The 27,918-nt window shown below is 38.9% G+C and overlaps 1 protein-coding gene across 5 annotated transcripts in view; it reads left to right on the top strand.

Annotated features, from left to right (window-relative positions):
- CDC14A (cell division cycle 14A) overlaps positions 1 to 27,918 on the top strand; it is a 75,734-nt gene that overhangs the window by 33,194 nt on the left and 14,622 nt on the right. Inside the window, exons 6-16 of one of the 5 annotated variants that reach the window (XM_062606112.1) lie at positions 704 to 770; positions 2,902 to 2,964; positions 6,064 to 6,151; positions 6,698 to 6,928; positions 8,294 to 8,432; positions 11,838 to 11,994; positions 14,821 to 14,936; positions 15,479 to 15,526; positions 17,439 to 17,567; positions 18,388 to 18,707; positions 24,309 to 25,001. In XM_062606112.1, coding sequence (XP_062462096.1) covers positions 704 to 770; positions 2,902 to 2,964; positions 6,064 to 6,151; positions 6,698 to 6,928; positions 8,294 to 8,432; positions 11,838 to 11,994; positions 14,821 to 14,936; positions 15,479 to 15,526; positions 17,439 to 17,567; positions 18,388 to 18,707; positions 24,309 to 24,322 — 1,372 coding nt within the window. In that variant the 3' untranslated portion in view covers positions 24,323 to 25,001. Of the gene's footprint in view, positions 1 to 703; positions 771 to 2,901; positions 2,965 to 6,063; positions 6,152 to 6,697; positions 6,929 to 8,293; positions 8,433 to 11,837; positions 11,995 to 14,820; positions 14,937 to 15,478; positions 15,527 to 17,438; positions 17,568 to 18,387; positions 18,708 to 24,308; positions 25,002 to 27,918 lie in introns of those variants that run through there. The other 4 variants (XM_062606115.1, XM_062606113.1, XM_062606114.1 and 1 more) reach the window with 4 other exon arrangements.

Genomic DNA, 27,918 nt, shown 5'->3' with positions numbered 1-27,918 from the left:
TGCCCAGGGAGAACCCTGCTGAAATGCAAACTGCTCTGAAGCACACTTTGAAAAGTACTTTGTCTTCTTGCCACACTGCATTTATTGCTGATATTTTTGGTGATGTTATTTGGTTTTATGTTGCTCTCTCTAACCACTTAAATATGTTTTGCTTTGGGGTATCCTGTCATCTTTTAAAGAGAAATTGTTATTTTCATAGTGGCAGAACTGAGGTTAAGCAACTTTAAGTACATCTGGATATTTTTGAATCACATCTGTAATCAGGCATCAAAACAAGAGCCTGTAAATGAAATCCAAACTAGTAGTCTATTTGCCTTTCCCTGTTAGACAGCACAACTCAATGAAGACTTGAGTAATGGATAAAAGTTTTGTTTTATTTACTACTATCCTTACACAATTGAGAGAGGATGCAAAGCTTCCTGTTCCAGGACAGGGTGAATAATTTGGTAAAGGGCATGCAGTTGCTGATGTAAAATGGCACTTAAAATGCTTTGTAGTATCTAACTGCAGTTCCACGGGGCTACATCTTTGGTAGGAGTGTGCTTTCGCATCAACAAGCTTCTACAAGATATCTTCTTTGAACTTTAATTCAGAGTTCTTAAAGAGGATGAAATAACTTGAATATATTCCATTGTGTGCTGCCTTTCCCCAAGTTCTTCAAATAATTCTGTGTATCTTAAATTAATTTGTGTTAAATCCATAGGGATGCTTCATTTGGGAACTGCACATACAATCTTACGATCTTGGACTGTTTGCAGGGAATAAATAAGGTAATGACACTTTTCCGTAGCAAAACGGACTTTCAATTGACTTGAAAAACAAGAAGGAAAATACTGTGAAAATATATTAGATCTGGTTTCAAAGCAAAAGCTGTGAGTTGAGGTGTATGCTGTCATGAAGCCTAAGTTACTGAGGACTGCAAGTAGTGAACATGGAGGAAGATTACACCTTTATCTAGCTGGCTGGTCTCGAACAGCTTTCTGAACCAGAATGTGCAAACACCCCAGGCCTGGCTGTTCTTAACACTGCGAGGTAGCGCACTAGCTCTGCTATAGATCTGCAATAGATCATTTATGATGAGTGGTAAAAAGCAATAACAAAGGTTCATAAAGTCAAATGTGACAGACATCTAGGTATCCTGTGATTTAATCTGATCTGTTCGTGCAAGTACTTGGTCCCAATTTATCCCCCAAACACTTGGTTCACCTGCATCTTCTAATTGTTTACAAAGAATGAAAACTAATATATCTTACTGGTGTTCTGATGTGTCACTTTCAACAGGCCTGGTCCTGGAGAAGATTAAGCTCCAGTATGGCTTTGTTAAAAATGTAACATCACATCTTAAATTTGCAACCTTGTGTTATGTACTTCATACTCTAAGCAAAGATGAGATTTTGTCCATCATTTCCCAGTGATCTTGATGAAGGGAGTAAGCTGTGTGAACAGGTCTATACAGGCAGTTTGTAGATTATTTGTAATTCTTATAAGTGTGGCAAAACAAATGTTTCTTCAAAATTGAAAACAGAGAGATCCAGCTTAATATTTTTAGTTCTGTGGGGGTGGGAAAAGAGCTGTCAGTTAACAGCAAGACTCTAATTTGTGTGGCATTCTACAGCTCCTGAAGCTCTGTGAAGCAGTCAGTGCAGTCCCTGTAATTTATCTGCAACAAACTCGTCAGAAGGACTTTGAACATCAGTTTTTCCTCCTTTGTTCCCCTAAAATTTCTTACTGAATTTTTGTCCAGTTCACCTACAGAGTTAAAAAACACTTTGAGCAAAAACCTTAATCTAAAGAAAAATCTCAGTCTACCTGGGTAAATTTGGTGTTTGAATTACATAACATGTAATTCAGGGGGGCCACAAATTTGAAGTGCAGCCAGCCAACCATGCTAAAATGAGATAGGTTTTCCTGTTAAGACAAACCTCGTGGTACCTTAGGTTTCATGACAGCCCCAGTGTTGAGCCTGCATTGTCTATAACAAAGCTATTTTTCTTTTGTCTTCGAAAAGGTGCTTTATATGTAGCAAATAATGGCAGTGATGATGATTGTTTTTTTTTTAAATCACAGACCTGTGGTGTGGTTTTATCACACCTTAATCCTAGAGTGTTGTGTAACGTCTGTACTTCTCTCAGTGCACTAGATTGCAGAGCTGTCTTCCACCTATTACTTAGAAGAAATTCAGGCTATGAATTCCTTATTCATAGAATTGGGTTTTGGTATGGTATTATACGGAAACCGTTAGTACAAAATGGATGTATTTAATAATAGTCCAGTAATCAAATACAAAACTCGACTTCTTTCAGCCCTGTAATAAATACTGGGCAATATAGTCTAGTGAAAGTCATTCTATCAGTGGAATGTGTATTAAAAGCAAATCACAAAACACAGGTTACAGACAGCATTTTATCCTGCATGTGCCATTTTACCTGGGTCTGATGGTGATAAAGTCAGAGTATCATATTAAGTATAAAAAATCAATAAACTTATTGGTCTGTATTTTATGTCCAGCTGCATGAATATGTATTCAGCATAGAAATTGTCGAATGGATGTATGACAAAAAGGGAATTGCTTTTTAACTTGTCATCTGCCTTACAATAAAAAACATATGTACATAGTGGGATGGGGAGAATCAATTTGATGATTTAAGTGATATGCAACAACCTTATGTCCCATTGTAATGTCTTTGAAAGGCTAAAAAAGAGCCTGATGTGCTTTAGTGTCTTTGTTGGAGTTCTTGTTATGTGTTAATCTGTGCAAAATGTTACGTTGTCTTAACATAGAGGCTTCAAGAAAACAAAAGCAGAAACATTCAGTGTTTTGGTTTTGAGTTCAAAAACAGTATTATAAAATTAGATTCTGTATAATATTTTCGTATAAACTGACACCTTGTTGCCTTTTAGGCCTTGCAGCATGGATTTTTTGACTTTAAGACATTTGATGTGGATGAATATGAACACTATGAGGTTTGTACACTTAATAATGAGTTGAGTGTTTTGTTTACCTAAAATAAGTTAGAATATACAGGGCCCCACAACTTAAAAAGATACTGGAAATGCATTTTAATTCAAGTAAAAGCCAGTGTTCATATATAAGGTATGTCCATCCAAACCTGTGTGCTGTGTGTGAAAAACATGCAGGATGAATACCCTTGCCCTTTCAGTGCATCACATAATAACTCTACTGTTTTCGTGTAGGCCTTCTGGCTTCTGATATCTCTTTCATGCTTTCCCAACCTTCCCTCAGGATACGTTCCAAGGTCTCTCAGCTGACCTACAGAGTCTGTGTTTTTTTCCAACACTTGTTGAGCTGCTTCCTGAGATGCCATTAGTCCCAAATATATGATAATATTTTTAATAGCTACGGAGATTAAGCACATTTTGAACTTTTTGTAATAAGGATGGATTATATGGGCATTCTAATTATGAAAATACATCCAAATATTTCCCTAATGAAGTCCCAGAAAACTAATACCTAAAATAAATAAGAATATACAGTACCCCAGACCTGAAGAATAGATACTCTGGTTGACTCTAGATGCTTGTAGAATTTTGTTCTCTAACATACACATTTTTAACGGCTAATAGTAGACAGTTATCTCAAGCTCTGTTGCTGGAGAGAACCTTTAAGATATGCCCCTGCTTCAGCTGTGACCTGGGCTGTGTACAGAAGCTGCACATACAGCTGGCCCAGAGCACTTCCATGAGCTGTCTAACATTTCCCTTGGTTGTATTGGACTTTGTCTTTGGAACTCCTCTGAGTTCCTGAAGTTGCTCTGGTTAAGGGGAAAGATACATAAACTAGAGGTGTACTGAACGTCTGCCTATGTACTAAACTCTTCTTAGAGTTGTATTACTTTACTGTAGCCAGTATTTTTCCCTCCCAGCCCTTCTTGTTTCAGAAAACGTGGAAATAATGAGAATAAATTTGCTCAGTCTGAAAACATTTGAATATTTATTCCTTTAAGCTGAATATTTCTAATATCAAATAAGGACAACTGCTTTTCTTAAATGTCTGTAACATTTGGTAAACAACTGTTTTAAAAGCAAGAAGCTATGGGTGACTCAGTGCCTATCTGAAAAACATACGGCTATAGGGCATACCCCAAGAAAGAGGGTGAGGTCAGGAGAGGAATAAACTATGGAAAAACTGAATTTGCAACACAAATCTCTACAGTAGATGTTGGCTGCAGCAGGCACACTGTAGCATATAGCTAGTCACTAAACTTAAAAGCACTTGTAGAAGGACTTCTGTACACTGCAATGTTCCAGAATGGTTAAATTGGGAAATTGGAATAGTATGTGCTGAATTACCAAAATTCAATGACCAGTAACTAAAATGTAAAATATGAAATTGCTGGGGGTTTCCTTCCTCTACGTACAAAAGGAAGAGGTTTGTCTAAACACAAAGGATGGTTGAGAATACTTAGGATTAGGCATTAATCTGCCTGAAAAACTATTAGAATAATTGACTGATGTCTCATTATTTTGTTTGATACTGAACATTACTTCAGTCTGTGAAAAGCACATGTGTGTGAATGGTGTTTAAGTAGCTGCCTGCTGTCTGAGGTCGTCTGTGGTTTTATGCCTCGTGGTCAGCTTTGTATGTTTAGATACATCCTGTGCTACATTTCAGAACCTTTAAATGTTCCAGGTTTCTGCTGTATTAGGTCTCCAAATGTGTAGTTTTGTGCAGAAAAGTTGCATAAGACTTAAAGGGGGCAACTAAAGAAAATTCTATTTCACATTTGTAGCTCTTCCACCTCACTCCATGATCAAGGCAGCTAATTCCCCTTTTGTTGGACTGGGTATAAAATACTCAAGTTTTCCTTTTTGTTAATCATAATGTTGTTTGCATGTAGTATTGAGTATATACAAATACATCTGTGTTCAGATTGGTTAATATATCAAGTATTCACAGTAACTTATGTAGCTATAAAGAACTACTTATTTCACAAATGAAGCTGGTAATACAGGTACAAAAATACATTTGACTTACTGAACAGGACCTCTTCCCTGAAGAGGTAGAGGTGCTCCAATGCTGGCATTGCACAGTTTGTGACAGAACTCCGGGTGATTGTAGGGTCCTGGCCTGGCTGGAAGATGGGTTCACTGCTCCTTATGCAACCTTGTTCACTTCCAGATTTCTCTCTGTGAGGACATTTAGAGCAAGCCTAATGGGCTTAGCAAAGCAAACAGTGGGTGAATTGGTTACAGTAATGTCCATTATCAGATCCTTTCACTCATTAGGATGTTTTGAGGAGCTGACAGCTGAAAACATAAGCTTAATAATGCAGCGGAACTGAGTGCCATGTCCTTAAAAGTCACACTGAGAATAACTGCATTGCTACATGAGGAATGAGTGCTTTCCATTTAGGATAAAAGAAGGCAGTTTTGCACTTTAGTCAGATATTTCCAAAGAAGCTTCCAGTTTTCTGGCACTGCCAGGATTTGAAAAGCCTTTTTTAAAGTTTTTATTTAAAAGTGGGCAAGAAATGCAAAAGCTCCCAGTTTGAAAACGTTCTCAATTTAGTCTTTTTGTTTGATTTATACTTTGCTTCTGTGATTACTGGCTCATCAGAGCTTATGCCAAGATGTAGATTTTGGTTTCTACAGGGAAATTAGAATTGTTTCTAAGGACTAATTGGTTTTAATTTGTTTTCTGTGAATTGGGTTTTTTAGCCAATGCCTTACAGGGAAGGGAAGCATTTTTCCATATTCTTTCATTAAAATATACAAGGATGTTGGTGTCTGTAAATTTTATAAATAGGTATCTTAAACTGCTGAAACCTCTAAGAGAGAAATATCTTAGAGAGAGGATCTTTCTGCTTTGCTTGGAAAACTTCAGCCAAACTGATTTGTGTCTCATTTTATGCAGAGATTTCTGCAAAGCAGCTTATGATTGGTTCTTTTGTCCCATATAGATAAGATGGTTAATTCCATTTGAAGTGTTTTCATTTAAGGTAGCAACAACATAGTGAAAAGTAAAATAAACTCAAGATTAATTCTTTTGAACCTTGTCTGTACAGATATTAAAATGACTTTTTTCCTGACATTTTTTTATAGCGAGTGGAAAATGGTGACTTCAACTGGATTGTTCCGGGAAAATTTTTGGCATTTAGTGGACCACACCCAAAAAGCAAACTTGAAAATGGTATGGTACATATTGTAATGATGTCCCATTTCTAGCTTGTGGAACAGTCTCACCCAGTGAGCAGAAGATGAGAGGTTTATAGGTTAATTTTCATCTTCAGAAATAATCATATAGTGAACATTTTATATGCAATGATAGAGCTTAATTCCAAAGGTTTTAGAGTTCTTCTTGGCTAGAAGAATTCCAGTTCTTCCAACAGTCAGTGGCTTCCCTTCAGTGATGAAATGTCTGAGAAATTCAGGTCCTTCCTTTTTTCCTGGAACCTGACACCTGATACAATAAGTGTGCAGAATTAAAGGTGAGTTGCATAAAGCAAAAGAGACTGTAGTGAAGAAATGACTTTTAAAAGAAGCTTGCCTTTACTACTGAAGATTCTTGGCATAATGGGAAGAACCTATATGATTCTAATGGAATAAAAAAGAGAAACTTGATCAACAGAGGGAAAAGAGAGATTTGGTTCAGCTAAAAGGAAACCTGGTCATTTAAAAACCACAATCACATTTTTGCTGAATTTCAACTTATTCCTTGTGCTTCTTCCTTTCCTAGGTTATCCTCTTCATGCACCTGAAGCCTACTTTCCCTATTTCAAGAAACATAATGTCACATCAATCATAAGACTCAACAAAAAAATTTATGAGGCCAAACGTTTCACCGATGCTGGGTTTGAGCATTATGACCTGTTCTTCATAGATGGAAGCACACCAAGTGACAGCATAGTTCAGAGGTTCCTCAATATCTGTGAGAATGCTGATGGGGCTATTGCTGTACATTGTAAAGGTGTGTGCACTGTTATTTCTCAGATTGAAGTTCAAGATGAGTATTAAACCATAGTTTATTTAGAAATAAAGCATTTAAAAATAACACTTTCCAGTCATGAAAATAATATTGCTTATGATACTTGGCTAAATATATGATAAATGTTTGTTATTTTCATGTGCATAGTAAGTTCTTTCATCCTACGCTGCTACTTACAGTAACTGACAATCTGTTGTTCATTGTCTTGGTTTTTCTTAGTATCGCTAGAAGGCCTGAGTTTGAGTTGGTTTCTCTTTTGCATTATGCTTCCGCAGCATTATGATAATTGGTTAGGAAATGCAAAAGACTGAAAGGTTTTCTTTGTGCTTTTGGACTGTTGTTCACTTTTCTGTGGAGCATGACTTTCCACATTTCAAGTTAATGTGAGTTATTGTGATGCCAGCATTTCAAACCTGCCTGTTTCAGCAAAGCAGCCACAAAACATGCTTAATCGAGGATGATTAACAAAGGTTTTGAAGGGTTTGGCTTGATTTATGTTTGCAGTTGTGTAAGGACATTGTGGAGACGAATGTTTTGCTGGTCTGAAACAAGAACAGGCTATTCATCATTTTTCCATGAGCAATAAGCATGCATATCTAAGATAAGTTTATTTGCTAACAAGTTGCTACTGTGGCTAGAACCCTGCAATTCTGGCATTAATAAGCTGGACATCTGCTGAGTGAGAGTATAAACTAGTGATCAACAGTAGATTGCTATTCTCCAGGCTTAGCTGATGAAGGAATACAATATACTTTTCTAGTGACTTAGATACGCACTTGCTAAACTTCCTATTTCTAAAACCAGTAAAAACCAAAATCAGAGTACCTTTGAGAGACCAACACACATATTTTACAAATCAAACTTCAAATACATGCAAATAAATGTGCACATCACAACAGAGAGCAGCATGTGTCTCCTCAGCCAGTGGCTTTTTCTTTTTGAAGCAGTTCTGTTGTGAAACCAAGCTATAAAAGTATTCACTGCTACCTGTAGAAACAGCAAGAATTTTGACCAGTGTGTAATTTTGTATATCAGTGGCTTGGTAATTGCTGTTTTTTTGTAATATCAGCCTTTAAGAAAACCCCAAACAACCAACTTGGAAGTAGAATTGTGAGAGTGATCATCGCTCCATGCATTCTTGAACCCTATTAACTTCTTACAAGTATATGTTCTTATATCTGCAGCATTGAAATCCAGTTATGTGATGGATACTAACAGAAGTTCTTTCTTCAGATATTAAGGTGGTGCATAACATTGTAAAGACATCTTCTCCTATCCTACTTTAATTGGATACTTAAGAAATGCTCATGAATTTGTATGTGAGTGTTGATACTTGTGTTTCTGTAGCTGGCCTGGGGAGAACAGGAACACTGATTGCCTGCTACATAATGAAACACTACAAGTTCACACATGCTGAAGCCATTGCTTGGATAAGAATATGTCGACCAGGCTCTATTATAGGACCCCAGCAACACTTCTTGGAAGAGTATGTATACCTTCTTTGCTACTAAGAATGAACTGCTTCTCTACACCCTTCTCCATCTTGCACTATTTATAGAATCTACTTTCTGTCTACTGACATCGTATGTTACTGCCTGTTGCAGTATATTTAAGGTTAGTCAACTTGGGATTGAACTCAAACTTGCTAAGAATCGTCTTCTCTGGGGTGCTGTGTCTTTTGTCACCTTAAGGGGCAGAGGGTCTTAAGACTCTGCATGTTTGTGTTCATATATAGCCAATGATGACACTTAAAATTAATCTCACATTAGTATAATTGCTATGGTTTTTTTTCTTTCTTGTAACTAAAGATTAAGTATGTAGTGGACAGCTCCTGACTTCTGTCAGATTCCTAGCATAATGCATGAAGTGTTTCTGATTTGGAGCTAATGGTCATTAGCAAAATAAAGGGATGGTTTTAATACAGCTTTTCTCAAAATGGACTGTACACTTTGGGTTGAGAACATTTCATGTGCAGATAGCTTGAATGGGTGATTCAAGTTTTGATTCTGACTGGAACTGAATGACAAAATCACAGTGGCTTCAGAGATGTAGGCATTAAGTTTAATTTCATGGTGGTTTCTACAATGTGCATTTACTATTACAATGTTTATGCTGGTATCTTTTATTTGATACCATGATGATACTTAGTTGGAGGCATTTTCACTGTTAGGAGAAATAACATTTGGAAAAGATACACCACAAATTAGTGTGGTGATTTAAGCCCAGCAGCAGCTCAGCACCATGCAGCTGCTCACCCACTGCTCCCCACTCCCCACTGGGCTGGGGAGGAGGGTCAGAGAAAAGGTAAAGCCCCATGGATTGAGGTAAGAACAACTCAATTGTTGAAATAAAAATAAAATGTAATAATACATTAATAATAATGACAATGATGAAAGGAAATAGAGAGGAAGGAATAACACTACCACCCCTCACCCACTTTTCTTCCCCCTTTATACCTCTGAAAAAAAAAAAAAGAAAAAACAAACCAAAACTCAAGTGTTTCACTGTACAGTTGCTCACCACCCACTGACTGATGCCCAGCCCACCCTTAGGTAGTGATCAGCCCTTTTCTGTCCAACTGCACCCAGTTTCTATCCTGGGCATGACATGCTGTGGTTTGGAATCCCCCTTTGGCTAGTTTGGGTCAGGTGTCCTGTATCGGCTTCCTCCTGGCTTCCTGTGCTCCTCCTTGTGGCAGAGCATGAGAGACTGAAAAGTCCTTGACTGGAGTAGGTGCTGCTGAACAACATCTGAAACCTCAGTGTGTTACCAGCGTTATTCTCAGACTAATGCCAAAACACAGTACATCAACAGCTGCTAAGGGAGAGAATTACCATAGCTGAAACCAGGACAATTTGTCTCATTTTGGAAAAAAAGAAAACAAGATCTAGAAACTGTGTAAATACAGTAAGACATACCATACACTGCTGAGAATCAGAGAATCAGTTGGGTTGGAAAAGCCCTTTAAGCTCATCCAGCCCAACCCTTACCCCAGCACTGCCAAGGCCACCACTAACCCATGGCACTGAGGCCTCGTCTCCATGGTGTGTGAACACTTGCAGGGACGGTGACTCCAGCCCTGCCCTGGGCAGCCTGTTCCAATGCCTGAGGACCCTGTGGGGAAGGAATTGTTCCTCAGCTCCATCTAAACCTGCCCTGGTGCAGCTTGAGGCCGTTTCCTCTTGTCCAATCTCTTGTTCCTTGGGAGCAGAGACCAACCCCACCTCACTACAACATCCTGGCAGGCAGCTGTAGAGAGCATCTTAAAATCCAACAGATATCACAAAGAAGAAGCGTTACTGTAATTCGTAACAGAAACTGAGCATGAATGAAGATTCCTATTTTTCCAGTTCAACTGAGTGGGCACTCCTTTATTTAACATCTGGCCCACCATTAGTCAAAATACTTTGAATCACAAACTTCCACAAACCGCAAGTGCTCACTGAAGGCACATTTAACTTCTCCACACTGTACTGATGCTTAGATGATGCGCTCTTACAAGTAACTTCCATAGTAGAGCAAAACTGAGAGAGGTAGTATGTAGTGTGGTTAGTGCAGTTTACTTGAAAGATATGAAAAGCTGGGCCCATGTCTTTTCTGCAGTGGTATATAAATACTTGGTTTGATTTTTATAGATAGGCAAAGTTCCGTAAGATTTTTTTCCCTCATACTGTAGTATTGTTCATTAAGAGTTTTGTATTTAGCCTCATGCCAATAGATACTTGTTGTGACAACAAGGCAAAACCCAGGGAATGTCACCAGTAGTGTCAAAATGGGATTGAGAAAGAGGGAGCCAACACCAGTTACATCATTCTCATATAAAATCTCTTGCCCTCAGAGCTGCAAAGTTGCATCTGACAAAAAAATGGAATTCTTGCAGACTTCAAAGATCTTTAAATTCAGGCATGTTTTCTGGGCTCCTTCTGGTAGCTGGAATAGGAGGTCCTCCCTCTTCCCCTGCCCCATCCTTCTCCCTTCTCTTCCTGTTTTTTTTGGAATGTAGTGAAATTTTCCTCGAAGTGCGTACCTTTCCCTGTATTATGGAGCAGGTTCAGGCAGTTGTCTCAGACTGCTTGGTCCTTGAGCTTTGCCATAATACTTTCCAACAAAGAAAAGTTTCCAGTGCTAGTATATTCTGACTGAATTCCTTATTCTTTTTGCCTCTGTTCAGTATAAGACTTTAATTTTGTTACAATAATATGTAGTGGAGTCTCAGTTTTTGGATGGAACAGTCATGAGTGGTACCTACCCAGCAACTTCCTTATTCAGGAATAACACAGTCACATCAACAAAAGCCTGCTTGGCCCATGCATATCATAGCATTATGTCTGAAATACATGAGCTTTTATTTTCTGCAACTGATAGCAGAGTCCCATTCAATTTTAAATGGCTGTAACCACTTCCGCTGTACAGGTCAGCTGTGATTTTACTGCACAGTGTCTTCATATACACACAGCTCATGCTAATAACAAGTTGGAAAGTGCTGTGTCATCATTCATTCTCCACATTACATAAAAACGTTATTTTAAATGAATCTTTGTGTTTTAAAAGCTATTAAAATACCATTGCTTATTTCTCTTTAGTTCATCTCTTTATCCAGTCAGGGTTTGTAAGTTCAAGTTTCATTGCCTGTAATATTTCTGTGATGGCTACAGACTTGTTTAGTGACTCGGGGGGGGGGGGGGGGGGGGGTGGTATTTTTAACCACTGAAAATGTTCTGGGTTTGTTGGGGTTTCTTTTTTATGATAGATTTAAATTTATTTTCTTTCCAGATAAAGATGTACAGAATCCATGGGGTTTTTAGCAATCCATACGAGTAGCATGCTTTCCTGTTGGGTTTATGTGTCTGCACCTTTGTTGATATGAATTGATTTGTTTTGTATCCCAAAGGAAGCAAGCGATGTTATGGCTGGAGGGAGATCTCATCCAATCAAAGCAGAAACACCAAGTCCTTGATGGAAACATTAACAGAGTTCTTTGTGGCTTGAAGGACATGTCAATCAGTGACAGCTTGAATAAAATACAAGACCTGGATCAATATAGGCAGGTAGGAGTTTGTAGGGAAGATTTCAAATAAGCAGAGATGGAGTTGACCTGCTAATAACTAGCTATAGATAATGTTTAATTTTTTTAGGCTTGTTTTAGTACTCGGTTGCTTTTTCACAACTTTTGCAACTTTCTGGTTTCACAAGTTCTGGTTTAAACTGATGCAGGTATTTCTTCAAACTTCAAAAACTTGCATTATTCAGGTCATTCTTTTAGGAGGGGGTTCAGTTGTTGATTGGATAAAAATATATCAGTTCTCTTCCTGAAAATGGATTTATTCCAAATATCTAGCTAATGATCTTATAGATGGCCATCCCTTTATCACAAGTGTTATAGATTACTGATACATTTAGGGTAAGGACCTTACAGTTATTTCTTGGAAGCACAGGCATGAAATGTGAATGAACATAATCATACTTGTGCATTCTGCGTGAGTTTCCTACAGTATCTGTAAGAAGCAGTTTAGAGGAACTAGGCACTTGATTAACAGTGTCTTAGCTCTGTGATAACTGAAGAGCTTTCACATTGCTGACGGAGTCCTTAACTTGATGTAAAAAAACAGGGATGTCATGGGCATCTGTCACATGATCTATCATCATCTGTAAAGGTACTATGGAAAATAAAAAGTTTGTGGCTTGAGATACATAAGTTAAATACCTAGATTTCTAACTGGAAAATACAACACTGTGTAGGGATGATGTTGTACACCAAGTGAAAACAGTTGGCACACAGCTGTACGGGTAAAAGTAATGTTTTTGAATCTGAGCTACTACTGCAACTTTACTGCTTCCAGTATTCAAGGCAACTTACTTGCAGGTAACTCAACTACCTATACACTTTGTAGCAGCTTATGTTCAGGTTCACAATACAAATTCACAGTGCCACTTTCTTCTACCGTAAACCTCTCTATACTATGTGTATTTCATTTTTTTACAGATGTCATGTTAAAGTTAATATTCAGATTTCAAAACATTTAATTTATGTCTTTATCTCTTTGGATATTTGATTATATTTCGAAACCTCATTATACTGGGCTCTCTAGAAGCTGAAACCGAAGTGATGTTCCCAGTCCCCCAAATGTGTTAAGGGCTCAGAATCAGAGGACAGAACAGCTACACGCAGTAACTGTTGGGCAGGGAAAGACAGTGAAACAAAATTTACCAACACTGAGGTAACAGTGACCTAGCACATAATCCTCAGTAAAATCTAGCTAAAATCTTTATGTTGTCCTATAATTAATACAGCACTTGGACCTTTACATGATTGGATTAATTCTTACTGTGTTACTACTTCTGTAAACCTTTTGTCTGGGTTAATGGCAGGAACTGTTAAACATAAAATCCCAGACTGGTTTTGGTTAAGGGAGGAAGGAACCTTAAAGCTCATCCAGTTCCAACCCCTGCCACAGGCAGGACACCTTCCACTAGAGCAGGTTGCTCCAAGCCCCTGTGTCCAACCTGGGCTTGAACACTGCCAGGGATGGGGCAGCCACAGCGTCTCTGGTCACCCTGTGCCAGCGCCTCAGCACCCTTACAGGGAAGAGCTTCTGCCTAAGAGCTCATCTCAGTCTCCCCTCTGGCAGGTTAAAGCCATTCCCCTTGTCCTGTCTCTACAGGCCTTTGTAAAGTCACAAGTGCTGGTCATGAAAACAGAATGTATCTTTGCTCTTCTGGCTTGCAGCTACTCTCATTAAGTCCATTCATCCAAATTAACATAGAAAGTATCGTACCTACAATACAAAGACTCAGGGGAAGAGATGCAGAAGGAAACAGGAAAAGATACAGCTTAAACCAAAGGGTCTGCTGTCATTTGTAATATCAGCCTTATATCCAGGCTAGATTGGTATTGCAAATTTTACAAAGCACTCCTATTCTGTTTTCTGCAGAGCAGCAAGGTCACTTAGGCACAATAGGAACTGCAGTAATGCAAACAAACACTTGTCTGAGGTCAAATGAAGCATAATGGCCATAAACTAACACACAACAAGTTTCACCTCAACATGAGGAAGAGCTTCTTTACATGAGGGTGTCAGAGCCCTGGCAGAGGCTGCCCAGGGGGTTGTGGAGTCTCCCTCTCTGGAGCTATCCCAAACCCACAATGGACACATTCCTGTGTGCCCTGCTCTGGGTGGCCCTGCCTTGGCAGGGGGTTGGACCAGATGATCTCCAGAGGCCCCTTCCAACACTGATGGTTCTATGACTCTCTGATAAGTGGTATGAGTTGTTTTCATTTGGCAATAAAAAAATCACAGTTCTGTCCTTGCTTTGTGTAGCTTCATGTTCCTCTGTTACTTAAGAAACTGTTCTCTGCTTAATAACTGGGTCTTAGAAAAGGCTATTTTGAGTCAGAAAATATAAATAGGCATTTAAACAGTGTTGCCAGTTCACAGAATGTTTAGGACAGTGAATTTTTAGCTCCTCTTGCAGAACACACAATGTTATCTAAATTTCTTCCTTCTCTTGTGTGTACCACAAAATTGTGTGTTGCTGCTTCCCTTCCACATTGAGGATAACTTTAAAAATAGTTCTGGAGGAAGGAGCTGAATTTTATGTCCTATAAAAACTCACTTCTTTGAAGTAAATAAGTACTGGCACTAGACTCAAGCATCCTGAACTCACTTTGAGGTCAGATTCTGCAAAAAACCTCTGTGGATTGTGTCTGTGAGTGACAAGAGTTTACTGAACTGTGCAAGGACAGAGCAGTGCCCCATCCATGCAGAGGGATTTGCCTTTTAAATCACAGTCTTTGCAAAGGAGATGCTCAGCACTTTGAAACTACTGCTAAGGATCTGATGGATTTCCTTGCTTGCATGCTTCATGTTTCCCAGAATGAGTTTCAAGACAGTGCACATGTGGAAGCTTGGGATGGTATGACGCAGGGAGATAAGCTCAATGCCTTAAAAACGCGGAGACGGACATGTTCTAGTACAGCTGGAGCTCTGAGGTAAGTGTTGATGAATTCTGAGGGAAGCTGCAATTTGAAATTGAGTCAGTGCTATCAGATCTTTATGGCAAGTACATGGCCTTGGTTGTTGCACCACCTTCTGTGGGGGGAACTCTCTCTCAATATATAATTATTAGTTGCAGATTTGATGGTTTTCTGTCTCCCTGTTCAGGCTACCTACTTACCATGTAGCAGTAAAAGATGAAGTAAAAGTACCTCAAAACCTTCAGATTTCTCTCTAGCACTTTAAAGCTTTTGTCTCAAGCAAAATATTCTTCAGTGAACTTTCTCTATTTTTCTATAATTTTCTGTACTCCCTATGTAAATGTTACACTTCTCAAAACCAGTACAAATGTGAAGTTCAAAAATAAACCTGAAATACTTCTCTGTTGTTTAACTGTAAATGAAAATAATGATTGTCAATAATTCCTAACTCTTGTTAGTCTTGTACTTTAAAGCCAGGATGAGACATGGGAACATGCTTTGCCAGAGGGGAGAGGCTCTTTATGGTTTGATAAAGGCTGCTGCTTTTGTTTCTTTAGGCTGCAAGACACAAAACTGCACACCCGGTCACGATCACAACCTTTCAGGTATTAACTTTAACATTATAGTTCTCAATGGCTCAGGGCTTATATTTTTAGTGTTTTGAATTAATCACTCCAGTTCATCAGCAATTTCAGACTTCTTATAACAGACTTTAACACCAGCAAATGCTAGTGGGAATATAAGGGGCAGAGAGATACAGCTGTGCTTCGGGGATACCCTGAATTCTTCTTAATAAATAATTAGCACATACAGGTAATTTCCTCAGTCACGTTTTCTAGTATCGATAGTGTTCCGCAGTGAAGGATGAGTAACGGTGGTGGTTTAACCCCAGGCAGCAACTAAGCACTGCATAGCCTCCCACTTACCTCCCCTCAGTGGGATGGAAGAGTGAAAGTGAGGAAACAGCTCATGGGTTGAGGCAAATGCAATTGAACAGGGAAGGCCAAAGCCACACACACAGGCAGAGGAGAACAAGGGATTCATTCACCACTTCCCATGGTCAGGCTTCAGCCATCTCCAGGACAGCAGGGCTCCATCATGCGTAACCATTACTTGGGAAGACAAATGCTGTAACTCCTCCTCCTTTCCCCAGCTTTGTGTGCTGAGCCTGACTCCATACGGTCTGGAGTATCCCTTTGGTCCACTGGGATCAGCTGCTTCCCCTCCAAGCTCCTTGTGCACCCCCAGCCTGCTTGCTGGTGGGGTGAGGCAGAAACAGCCTTGACCCTGTGTGAGTTCTGCTCAGTGGAAACTAAAACATCCCCGTGTTATCAACGCAGTGTGTAGCACAAATCCATACCACAGCCCCATGCTAGAGCCTATGAAGAAAATCAACAATCCTAGCTAAAACCAGCCCACCAGTTAACCCATAACCACTTTATCTCTGTCTCAAATGTGTAAACTGGCTACATGTTGTTTGCATATCACAATTTTTGTCAGTTTTGGTTTAGTAGATGAAGTAGAGGTATTGCTTCGTGGATACAACCAGTGCTGTTCTTTAGAAGATAAATACTGAATTTCAGTACCTTTTCATACAGGGTCCTCACTGGATATTTTACTACAGGCTTTGCTTAGAACTTTCTGTGGAGCCAATAAAACCACTAGTTTCTTCTCATTTTCTAAATGTTCATTTCTGACCTGTGCTAATCTCAAATCAGCACCAACCATGCTTCCTAAAAGGAAATAAAATGTAGAGTGAAAATTGACTTAATTTTCAAGAGTTACAGGAATGGCAGAATTGAGTCTCAGTGTGTCCCCACTGCATCTAAAATCACAGAATCACAGAATCCCAAGGGTTGGAAGGGACCTCAAAAGATCATCTAGTCCAACCCCCCAAAATACAACATGTAAGATAAAAACTATCTGTCATTAGAAAGCATTAATACTGAAAGGAACACATTCTCTTCGGTTTTGTGACAACCTGGATTTTGGAAACGGATTACTCCAAATGTCCAACTTTGGAGGTGTCTGTTTACCCTTCCCTGGTGTGGAGTGAAAGCTATTTCTGCTCAATGTCATGCTGTGCTTGTAGCTGGAGACTTGTACCCAAGGTTTTTCATCATTTAAGAGCTGATCATGATAATATCTTCTGGTGTAAAGATGGAGAGAACTTCATTCTACTGTGAGGCTGTTTGCTAGCTTTTAATAAGTGAATATGGCCAGCTCTAATGCTAACATTTTTGAGTAGTCCAGTGCCCCATACTTCCAGCTGTAGCTGCACCATATGGTACAGCAGGAGAACAGCATGAGTGGGATCTTTGAAAAGTTTATTAGAAACAGATTTAAAACCAGGCAGACTGTTGTGTTTGCACTGTTGAGTTCTTAGTACTCAAACCTGAGAATTCCCACTTCTTAGAATACCAGTCTGGAATACCATGCTAGAAGGGTCTGTGTGTTTCTGAGATGCATATTTTCATGATAATCTTGCTTCTCACTAAAACTCTGCGCTCTCTTTAGACTCAATACTTCAGGTAGCACAGAAGGATCCATGTCTCCTCTGAAGGCCTCCAAAGTGATGGCAGTTCATTCACCATCTGCAGAAAGAATAAGCAAAATTCCGACATCCTTGGGCTCTAACCTTAAAAGGTTTGAGGTTTTTTCATTCTCATTTTGGTACAATGGTACAGAATAGTTTTCAGCACATATGCAGTCTATGAAGGGCTTGCTGTTCTTGGGTGTAAGAAGGGCTCTTCCAGAGTGATTAGCTGCTCCACCAGCCAAACTTTAGTTGCCTGCAGATTTAAAAACCAAACAAAAACCCAAAACTTACACTGCTGGCATGAGAGTACTGGTGGGGTTATATCAAGTATTCCCACGAGTCTAGTCACTATTAATGACAGAAGAATACTGAGTGATCTTTAATTTTATGAACCCATTATTACTATTGTACTAAGTAATGATAGATGTTAAGTGAAATTTAGAATGATTGATGCATTTTTAATAACTTCTGGGCACAAATAATTAAAGAAAATAACTAAAGAGGTATTTCAGGGCACCCTATTTTTCTTAAAATTTATCATACTACTTCCTGGTTACTTGAGGACTTGTATCACATTACTGATTTCAGGAAACAGAAGGGGAGTTCTTAAACTGTTCTATGTACACAAAGTACTTCCATGTAGATCAGACACTGCCTAAACCTTTTAACACAACCTTCTTCATGGGCATACAGTTTGGTAGAGGTGAAAGCTAGCCATGGTAGTGCGTGAATAAGCCAAGTTTGGGAACTCCTGACAAAGAATTCTGGGTTTTATTAGTTGGGAGCTAGAAGATGAACACAAGTGATTTCAGATTGGTCTATGTTATTTACTTAATGTCTTCTGAATTGTCTGTTATTTTTTCTGTATGTATCTGTATATATCTTGTGTATATTTTTCTTTTTTCCCCATATGTGTTTTCCATTCAGTGTTTCCATAAACTCCAGACTAGCCAGTTCTCTAGGGAACCTGTACGCTGCTTCAGATGATGAGAGCAAACTGACATCATTGTCCTCTAGGACAGGTTTTTCTGTAAGCCATATCTCCAGCCATTTGAATGGCAGCTTGCAGCTGCCTCACAGCAATAACCATGAACTGAACAACAACTTGTACAACAGAAACAGCAGTAGTGGCAACAGCCTGAGCAGCCAAACCAGTTTTCCCAGCGCCGTGACAGATGAGTACGCATCAACCTTGCTTTATGGGCCTTACGACTCCTCCAGCACGATCCCAGAGTCAGTGAATTCCTGTAAGTTCATAGTTACAACAGCACTGTCAGGCATCTGAGCAATCCTGATCTTTCTTGCTTTCTGCAAGCAAAGCTGTTGCAAAACAATCTCAGCATGATTCTCTGACTTCCTTTCATGTTTCTAAACAATAGCTTTGTCTCTTACCTTGAAAGTAATTCTCATTTCATCTGCTTTTTTTCCACCTCCTTCAAGCATCTAGATGAAGGAGGTTCATGAAAATAAATCACTCCTAAACTTCAGCTAACACCTTTCCTGCTATCTTTTTTATGGACCTTCTTGCCCTTTAGATTTTTTTTTCATTTCAAATTATCTATAACATCGTTTATAAGTTTATTATGCATCTTAATGTTCATGCAGTAACAGAGTTAAAGAAGCCTTTTTATGTATCATACTAAAAGTACAACATTCTTACAGGTAGGGTTTGTGTGAAAAACAAGTCCACTTGACATGAAACCTAGTTCTTTTCAAATGGAAAAGGTATTTTAGAAACAGGTATTTCTGATGGTCTTACCATTTTAGCTTTCATTGCTCGACAACTTAGAATCCTAGACTCTCAGACTGGTTTGGGTTGGAAGGGACCTTAAGATCATCCAGTTCCAACCCCCTGCCACAGGCAGGGGCACCTCACACCAGACCATGTCACCCAAGGCTCTGTCCAACCTGGTCTTAACACTGCCAGGGATGGAGCATTCACCACTTCCTTGGGCAGTCTGTTCCAGTGCTGCTTTGGGCTTATTTTGTGCCCTTTTCCTGTGTGAAAGTCTGTATGAAGAGGATGCAAGGAGAAATTAAATACAACTTGAAAGTGACTCTCTACAAAGTGCAGAAAAGAGAGACTATAGAAACTCTTAACTCAGTTATGAAATCGGAAATAACTTCAGATATTTTAGGGACAAAATAAACATTTACTACTGTAAATCTACAAATAATTTACAGTTGATTTGATATGGTTTGAAAAGATTTGATGTCCTATTCATCTTAGTGTTGTGTTTTTAATAGAATATATTGTCCACAATTAATGGAACCTGCCAGCCTCTCTTCAGTAGTACCGACATATCGAGTTTTATATTTCAGCTCCTGGAAATTCAACTGTCTTCACATAAAATTAACTTCAAAATATGACACCTTTCTCTCCTGTTTCCTTATCACTGATAAATTGTTTCATTCTGAAGTTTTAGTGTTGTACCTGCTACTGGTTTTGAGTGTGGCTGGTCTCCTGCCACACTCAAACACCTAATACACATTGTATGTAACCAGGGCGCTTCCCAGTTACCTGTGAAGCAACCTTATTTCAATATAACAATGGTTAAATTGCTTTCCTGCTTGGAAGATGGTTTTCAACCATGTCCTGAGCGTTGCATGTGCTTCTAAATACACCCCATGACCTTGTGCATCTGTCACAATCACAGTGTAGTGCACTGAATTGTTACCTGCTTTAAGTACAATCGACTGAGTTGAGTGCAGTTCCTGGGATGTCACAGTGTATAAAATGAGTATATTATTTGATCATTTAATCTCTGAATGCTTTCTGTGTGGTAGGGAGCCCCTGACTTACTTGCTAATACGGATCCATCTTGATGTTGGTTTATTTTGAAGACAATATCATTTTTCTTGGTAATTAGTCCCACTGGTTGAATACAGTAATTTCACTTTCAATCTGAAACTTGTATCTCTTTATTGTGTCACGGTTATAGTCCTTTATTACCCTATTTTCTTGTCAGGAAGGTATTTCATGCTAGTCATCTCAACTTGATTGTCTTCCGATAAGCTAAGTTGGCTCAAAGATCCTTTAGGAAAGTGTTCAAACGCTTCTACAAGTGTTGAAAATCCCTTCTCAATAAGTAGATGCAACACTTTTAAATTCATTTTTCAGGTCCAGAAAGCTATTCCTCAGTGCTGGCCTGCTTAGAAATTCATAGCTTGTGTTGGCTTCGTTAACTGTAATACATTGGGAATTCATGAGAGACACTGACTTGTATTTTAGCCTAGTGTTCTGCATTCCTGTTTATTTTTTATGTGGAATTCTATGGAAAAGCAGCATCTCCCCCCTCAGTCCCACCCCCTTCTTAATAGGACCCGTTAACCAACCATGGACAATGCTGTGTTTCAGCACTTCAACCACTGACATTCAGCTATTTTGGTTTTGGTGATATTCATCAGTGATCTTGAGCTCTGAGCAAAATCTGGAGTAGCATCAAGCCTTAATACCAACAGTACTGGTTGGCAGAACTCTGTTTAAAGCAGAATTCTATTTAATGATTTCCACTTGACTGCTTTAGATGCTGAAATGACTTGGAAGTCTTGACAGACAACCCTTAGTCTTGTTGCTGGAAGCATTTGCATTGCATTGCACTTGTTTCTAATTGGAGCACATCAGATGCTGTACCTGACAGAAGCCTATTCCATACACTGGTGGTGATGTTTATTCATTTAACTTATTGCATCAAAGAACTCTTGAACAGTAAGAATTATATTCCTCCTCTTTATACTAGCAGAAGCTCCCTTACCTGAGTTAAATCTCAAGCTACCCCTCTGTAATTATACAAGGACTCTGGTTTTAGAAAATCATCATTCTAAGTTTGTTAACTATCAGAACAAGTGGTGCGCAAGCATTTTATGATGGTTAGAACAGTAAAACTGCAGTTCTAATTATTTTTCTTCAATCTCATTAGTGAGGAAATCGGGAACTTCATTTTTATGCAATGCAAGTACGTATTATTTTGTTTCTTCAGTATGGAGAAGTTATTCAATACTCTCTTCTGCCTTTTCCTGTTAAAAGTTTTTAAAGATTTTCATTTTAATTAATACTGTTGTTCCACAGACAGATCCCAAACATGACTGTCACTTCCTCTTGTTGTCAGCTATTTTTTCCTAATGGTTTTGTCCTTCATCAGTATAAGCTCATAATCTCTTTCCTTTTTATCATGTTTCTGCTCTTGTATGCTCATGAATTAGAAAAAAAGCTTGATTTTTCACAGACTAGAAAACTTGCCGTTCTGGCCAAATAGAAGAAATATTTTATTTGCAAATGGGATGTTTTGATTTAACAGAATCTCTCACAATTATAATTGGCAGAAATATTCTTACCAAGTAGAACTGCATTTAAGGTACCACAATAAGACTTTGACTTTGTTCGTACAGTAGTTATAAATCGAAATATCACTCTTTAAAATGTATTTTTATGGAAGAGTATGCAACTGGGTAGTCTTAGGATGAGTCACCTTTTGCTTCTATAGCTGTCATGGAAACTGGCAAGATGGAAAATGCTCAAAAAAGTGAAGTGTTAGCAGTGTTTTAAAATTTATATACATCATCTTTATATGTGTTTCTTAATAAAAGCTTCCTATTAATGAATATAGGACAGCCTTTGAAGAAAGAGAGACAAGCAGCAGCGCATCTTCCTGATCTGGAAATTCGGCAAACACAAAGGATTATCTCAAGTGCCTATGCATTTTTTGTAACGTAGACTTATTTTAGTGGATCTTGTGGATTCAGGGTAATTCTTGCCTGCTGCAACAAGAGTGTTGCAGCAGTGGTTTAGGAGAGTTGATGCTCAGTTCAAATCTCTTACATTACTTACTGCAGTTACTTGGAAAAAGGGCACATTCAGGTGCTAACAAATTGTCCTGAATGCTCTCGGGGTGCTCCCTCCTGAAAGCTGACTCACAGTTCACTTGATCCTCAAATTAAAGGCTTGTGAATACGGTTCTAGTGCCCAGGTGGGTCTGTGGCTTTTCTCTTCCAGGAGGCTTTCTGGGCCTCTTGTTGAAGAAGAATGATAGTGAGCTAAGCAGTTGCTTCAGCATGAACTTCATTAGATACGGTTAACTGTAGTGGAGCTAATTCTGTCTTTAAAACATCTGATACTTGGGTATAAAATGATAAGCTTGAGACTGCATGGGACCACTGCAGAGGTACACACTAAAAATTCTACTCAATTAACTGATTTTTATACTCTCATCATTGCAGTTCAGCAGTTTCTTTTGGGTTTTTTTCCTTCTATTTTTACCTCTGCTTTAAAAGAGATTTTGTTAAATACCAGCATAGGCCATGTAAAGGTGGACTGGGATCTTTTGTTTTGAATAAAGCTTTCAGAATCACAGGAAATACTTTTGAGTCCCTGCAAACAGGAGGTAGGAATGTAAATTTTAAAGTAGAAAATTAAAAATATTTAAAAAGGGAAAAAAAAAAAATCACAGTTACAAGCTTTGAACTATTACAGTTAATCTCTTTGGACAATGTGAAGAGATTTAAGGGCACAAATTACGTAACTGCAAAAGCAAACAAGCCAGCCAAGTTTAAACTTCAGAATCTTTAATGTATGGGTTTCTTGTTTATTAAAATCCTGATGTAGAATTCTTGGTTACTGCTGTCTGCAGTGTAAAGGGCTGAGGTTCATAGTTCTTTGTCAACTAATGCTAGCTGTTCCCAGGCTCACCAGAAGCATACAGTGCTTTCTGGTCGTATTTCATCTGTCCAAGCTTAAATGAATCTGTACTGCACAACGTATGACAGTGTGTAATTAAATTTCATGCATTTTTTAATGTTTGTTAATCAACTTTACTTGGAATTCAGTTCTGAAGGATCCATCTCAAAAGCTGCTCTGATTAAGTGTAACAGTCTTTCTGATGATTAAAATGCACGTCTGAAAACGAGTAAGCTTTGAGAGCTTCTGCCTCACTCTTACACAGGTAATAAATAGCTTGACAAGTGCTCTCCCCAAAGATAATAATCCAGAATGATTATTAGAGAATGGAGTTGGGGGGAAAGGCTTTTATGACTGTGTTTGGTCATTCCACGGTGATTCTGAACCTATGATGAAAAGATACTTGTTATTTCTGTTTAGTTTTGCAGTAAAGTATTTTCCACTAAATGATACCCTTCATTTTGAATCCATTCAGTGCTAAAAACAGACCCTTTTTAGTCAGTGGTATTCAAATCTTTACATGCTGACAGCACTTTCTAAACCTAGGAAAGAATATCCAGATGGTCTCTGATCTTCAAGATGTGAAAATGCTTTTAAAAGACAACTTTGGAAATACACACCGAGACCTAAGATACAGAAGTGTTTTTTTCATACTAGTTAGAGCTCTAAAGGTTTATGTATCTATTATCCACTTCTCACTATATATAACAAAGAGCATTTCTATGGGGAGCAGTTAAGAATAGTGGGAAAATGGAAGACTCCAGGGTTCCGACCATTCTTGGGATTCATGCTTTTCTCCAGTAGTTCTCTCGTATTCTGATGAATTGATGCAGTTTTAAGATATGATTTGGGGATTTTGTTTGCTCTTTGTTTATAACTAGTCCAGTGAAAAGCTCTCTCAGATAAGACTTTTTATTCATCAGAATCCCAGCCTGGTTTGGGTTGGAAGGGACCTTAAATCTTAACCAATTCCAACCCCCTGCAATCATCTGTTTTCCTAACGCATTTTTAAGGTATTGTTTTAAGCTGGTGTTTTAAAGGACTTGTAACATTTCTCTAATCTTGTTCTAACTCCTCCTTCCTGTCCTTTCTCTACTCCTTAAGTGCAAAATGGATATTATATACCAGTATAACTTCCCCATTGAGTTTTAATCAGTTTTTCTTCTCTGCACAGTCCCTTCAATCTGAGTATGTTCAGTACTAAAGCCTTGCTGCTTTGGTGAAACCTGCTGAGCTCTTAAAATCCAAGTCTTTCATGAAGAACTTCAGGAAGGAAACTGCTTGCTCAGAGGAGGAATCTTCAATACCCAGGACGTATTAAACCCTTAACGAAGTAGGAGACTTCTTAACAGGCAGAAATTTCTTGTTACTGACTACTGCAGCTGCACTGATGTTAAATTTATGGAAGTTCTTACCCCGTGTTATATGCAGATTTAAATTTTTAATGTTGAGACAGCTTGAATATATTTCTAATGAGTTTCATTAAGACATTTATTAACTTGTGTACAGTGTTAAAATATGTATTTAGAGAATATTTTGGTAAGCAATATATATAAAAATGATGTAAAAATTAGAATATATTTTAATTTAGTGTCCACTTTGCTACAAAAAAAATGTGTATTTTAAAGAATTTGTACATGTTTATCAAAGATACAAATTTTTTTATGAACAAGTTTTTCTTGGTGTAGGGGTCCACCATTCTTACTTAGAGCCTAATGTAATTACTTTTTTGCTACTTGGTCTTCTGGTAACATAATGGAAGTCTAACTAGTGAGAAACTAGTTATTGCACTATCAACTGAAAGCACTTGATGCACAGTCTCTTCCTACTTTCAGCTGCTAATGTTTCATAAGGAAATGCTGTGAAAGAAAATCTTCCACTGCAAAGCAAAAGTGATTTATCTGATGATTCAATTCTAGAATTAATGCTTTGTTTCCTTTTGTCTTAAAGGAATGTTTTCACTTTCTTCTCAATGTAGAATACTATATTTAGCTATGCAATGTATGCTGCAAAAATGAAGACAGGCTGGACTGAAGTTGGTAAGACTGTGTATGTACAGTGAGTTGGGCAGTGCTGCATACTTAAGTGGTTTTAACCTACATTTGGCAGTATGTGTACACTTTCATTAGCAAAGATGTTGGAAGTATATTAAATTTTCACTTATCAATTACGTAAGTTTGGATATGAATTGGGTAACATCAATTGGATGTTTCATAAACCTTTTACTTTGCAAACTGCTGTTAAAACACATAGCTAATGTAAGCTCCTGTATCACAGAATGTTTTTGCAGTAGTAAAGATGCTCTTTAATGTATAGTTTAATCAGGTGTTATTAGGAAGGAGACTGAGAATTAAGGTGTCACAGTGAAGCACTGGAGATCCCATGGGAAATTTTCACAACTCCACAAATGCACAGTAAGCAAAAAAAAAAAAAAAGGACTTGATTTGCCACTAGTTTAGAAGACAAAACCAGAAACAGATCTGTTGCGTAGGAGGGTTTCTGATACCTACAGAAACTTAAAGACCAAACTCGGTTGAACTGTCCATCTGTTCGTGAAGATCAGGAATTCCCTGCATTTGCTTGACAGCTGAAGTTAAGGTAAAGTGCCACATTATTTATTTAAAAGATAAGCTCACAAATTGCTATGGAAAGTTGTACTGAAAGTGTTACTAAGCAATACTGAGAGCAGCTATATAAATCACTAAATTAAATCTCCATGCAATACTGTACTTTTTCCACAACTGTGTATATGTAACATATACACACACAAAGTAGCATATGTGTGTGCATATATATACAATATACTGTATATTAATTATAGATTAATGGTAAGGTAATTCTACCTCTTATAAAGAATTTTGTCATGTACTTTGTTATAAATAGTTTGTTTTCCTTGATAAAATATTGTTTAATTTTGAAATGTAGATATATAGACATACAGCTAATTGACAATAAAATGCCTTTATCATCCAGCCTCCTTGTTTCTTGGCTTTTCTTACGTTAGATATTTTGATGCTAACCAATAAAATTGGATATCTAATAGAAAAGCAGCTCTTCAAAATGACCTTCCTTCTTCTAAAGCATGTAATGTATTTTTAAGTATCACAGTATCACAGTAGGCTAGAGATTGGAAGGGAGCTCAAAAGATCATCTAGTCCAATCCCCCTGCTGGAGCAGGAACACCTAGATAATGTTACACAAGAATGTGTCCAGGCGGGTTTTGAATGTCTCCAGGGAAGGAGACTCCACAACCTCCCTGGGCAGCCTGTTCCAGTGTTCCGTCACCCTCACTTCTCAAGTTTAAGTGGAACCTCTTGTGTTGCAGTTTGTACCCATTACCCCTTGTCCTATCACTGTTTGCCACTGAGTAGAGCCTGGCTCCATCCTCGTGACACTCCCCCTTTATATATTTATATACACTAATAAGGTCACCCCTCAGTCTCCTCTTCTCTAAACTACAGAGACCCAGCTCCCTCAGTCTTTCCTCATAAGGGAGATGCTCCACTCCCTTAATCATCTTAGTTGCCCTGCGCTGGACTCTCTCCAGCAGGTCCCTGTCCTTCTTGAACTGAGGGGCCCAGAACTGGACACAAATATTCCAGGGCAGAGTAGAGGGGAAGGAGGACCTCTCTCGACCTACTAACCACCCCCCTTCTAATACACCCCAGGATGCCATTGGCCTTCTTGGCCACAAGGGCACAGTGTTGGCTCATGGTCATCCTGTCGTCCACTAGGACCCCCAGGTCCCTCTCCCCTACACTGCTCTCTAACAGGTCGTTTCCCAACCTATACTGGAACCTGGGGTTGTTCCTGCCCAGATGCAGGACTCTACACTTCCCCTTGTTACATTTCATCCAGTTATTCCCTGCCCAACTCTCCAGCCTGTCCAGGTCTCGCTGGATGGCAGCACAGCCTTCTGGCGTGTCAGCCACTCCTCCCAGCTTAGTGTCATCAGCAAACTCGCTGATAGTACACTCAATTCCCTCATCTAAATCATTGATGAATATATTAAATAATACCGGTCCCAGTACTGACCCTTGAGGCACTCCACTAGTTACAGGCCTCCAACTAGACTCTGCCCCATAGACTACAACTCTCTGGCTTCTCTCCTTCAGCCAGTTCACAGTCCACCTCACTACCTGATCATCCAGTCCACACTTCCTCAATTTAGCCGTGAGGATGCTGTGGGAGACTGTGTCAAATGCTTTGCTGAAGTCAAGGTAGACCACATCCACCGCTCTGCCATCATCCATCCACCGTGTTATTTCCTCATAAAAGGCTAAGAGATTGGTCAAATATGATTTCCCCTTGGTGAAGCCATGCTGACTGCCCCTCATAACCCTCTTATCCTTGATATGCCTTAAGATGGCACCAAGGATAAGGTGTTCCATCACTTTCCCAGGGATGGAGGTGAGGCTGACCGGTCTATAGTTACCTGGGTCCCCCTTCTTGCCCTTTTTGAAGACTGGAGTGACATTTGCCTTCCTCCAGTCCTCAGGCACCTCTCCCGTTTCCCAAGACTTGGTAAAGATGATGGCGAGTGGTCTAGCAATGACTTCCGCCAGTTCCCTCAGCACCCGCGGGTGCATCCCATCTGGACCCATGGATTTATGGATGTCCAGATTGCTCAACTGGTCTCTAACCCATTCCTCATTGACTAAGGCAAACCGCTCCGTTGACCTGACTTCATCTAAGGTCTCAGGGGTACAGGGCTCTTCAGGACTGCCTGCAGCAGAGTAGACAGAGACAAAGAAGGCATTCAGTAACTCTGCCATCTCTGTATC

This window comes from Pezoporus occidentalis, unplaced genomic scaffold, assembly GCF_034315485.1.
Source record: "Pezoporus occidentalis ecotype Australia unplaced genomic scaffold, CSIRO_AGI_Poc_V1 ctg94, whole genome shotgun sequence".
NCBI lineage: Eukaryota > Metazoa > Chordata > Aves > Psittaciformes > Psittacidae > Pezoporus > Pezoporus occidentalis.
The sequence above is the reverse complement of the archived record's forward strand: the minus strand, read 5'-3'. Positions and strand labels throughout refer to the sequence as shown.